The sequence below is a fragment of the Dendrobium catenatum genome, unplaced genomic scaffold (assembly GCF_001605985.2).
Source record: "Dendrobium catenatum unplaced genomic scaffold, ASM160598v2 original_scaffold_228395, whole genome shotgun sequence".
NCBI lineage: Eukaryota > Viridiplantae > Streptophyta > Magnoliopsida > Asparagales > Orchidaceae > Dendrobium > Dendrobium catenatum.
Genome location: NW_021546804.1, coordinates 1 through 1552, shown reverse-complemented (window position 1 = coordinate 1552; position 1552 = coordinate 1). Strand labels below are relative to the sequence as shown.

Below are 1552 nucleotides of genomic sequence, written 5' to 3'. Positions count from 1 at the left end.
GTTAAAGCCGCATCAAGTTGTCAGCTAATACAAGAGTCTCTATTAAGAACTCGCCTCCTTAGTCTAGAAGTCTCTAGTATAAGGGTTGCCAATATAAGAGTACATCTATTTTTGCATGCTCGCTAGTGCTCTTACTAACCATCTAGGCTAACACAATCAACCAACATAAGTAACAATTTTAGAGTCCCTCAACAGTTGGGTGAGCAATACTATCCAACTTTTAACATAAATTATGCTAATCAAGATCAAATGCGATGTAGGATTTATTAGATTTTTATGATGATGTATGCAATTTGAATTTTCCATCATTAATATATTTAGTCACAGATATTTATTAATTAATATTTGTTGTGGTAACTTACAAATGAATGCAGGCCATTCCTCTCGTGCCCCAGAAAAGGATTATTCCCTTCCTGGCGATGGGCAGGATCATCTTTTTGATGTATTCAATGCTGTATCTATCATTGCAACTACATATGGGAATGGGATCATCCCAGAAATTCAGGTTAGCACTTTTTAACTTTTTCACTATTTTGAGTTCACAATTATTGGTACTATCCATAGCTTCAAGTAGGGTAAATAATGTAATTTCTTCTCTCAAATCATTTACCAAAAATTTTTTTAGAGCAACGGGTCTGTTTCGGACGGCCGTAGTGTTTTATAAAGTTAGTTGTGAAGTTGATGTAGAGAAAACAATTTCGCTACTATAATTGTAGAAAGAAGTTTTCCACCACAAGAATTTTTAAACAATTGTAAAAAAAGAAGCAAGAAAGTACTACCTAAATGAAATTATGATTGTTGTCTAAAAATCAAAGCAGACAAAAAACTGTTCCAAATCGACCCTAATTAATGACTCAAATTTTTTTAAGAAGATGTTATATAAAATATTTTCCAAAAATTGTCATTTTAGCATATGAAAACTCAACTAACTAGAGAGCTTTTTAAGAAATTATCAAAATAAGGAATTTTCATGGTATTTTTTAGATAAATTTAAAATTTCCATGCTGGTTCAATTTATTTATTAGAATTTACAAGAGTAATTATACCTTTGCAAATGAATGATAGCATTTCACATCGATAAAATTAGCTTGTTATTTAATTTATGTGATATCATAAAATAAATGAGGATCAAAATATATGAAAAAAAAATGGCCAATATCATTATTTTTCATATTATCTTTTATAAAAACTATGTTTAAAACATCCTTTTGCAGAAATTAATTTTTTGAACTGTTGCAGAATTTCCAAATCAGCACGTAAAGGTTTTATTCACTAATTTTAATATAATTATTTGATTTGAAATATTTATTTTACCACCTCAGGCAACTATTGCTCCTCCTGTGAAAGGCAAAATGTTCAAGGGCCTCTGTCTCTGCTACAGTGTGGTGATGAGCACTTTCTTTAGTGTTGCTGTCTCGGGTTATTGGGCATTCGGCAATCAAGCAAGAAGCAACATTCTCTTCAATTTCACCCCTGGTGGACGCACCCTAATTCCAAAATGGTTCATTGTTATGACCAATATATTCACAATTGTTCAAATTTTTGCAGTCAC

The 1552-nt window shown here is 31.3% G+C and overlaps 1 protein-coding gene across 1 annotated transcript; it reads left to right on the top strand.

Moving 5' to 3' along the window:
* Nucleotides 1–364: 364 nt before the first annotated feature.
* Nucleotides 365–1501, top strand: LOC110115550 (GABA transporter 1-like; the record flags this gene model as incomplete). The annotated part of the gene is made up of 2 exons (XM_020848814.2): nucleotides 365–505; nucleotides 1323–1501. Coding segments are annotated over exons 1-2 (320 nt in total), but the record flags the coding sequence as incomplete, so codon positions are not given.
* Nucleotides 1502–1552: the final 51 nt, after the last annotated feature.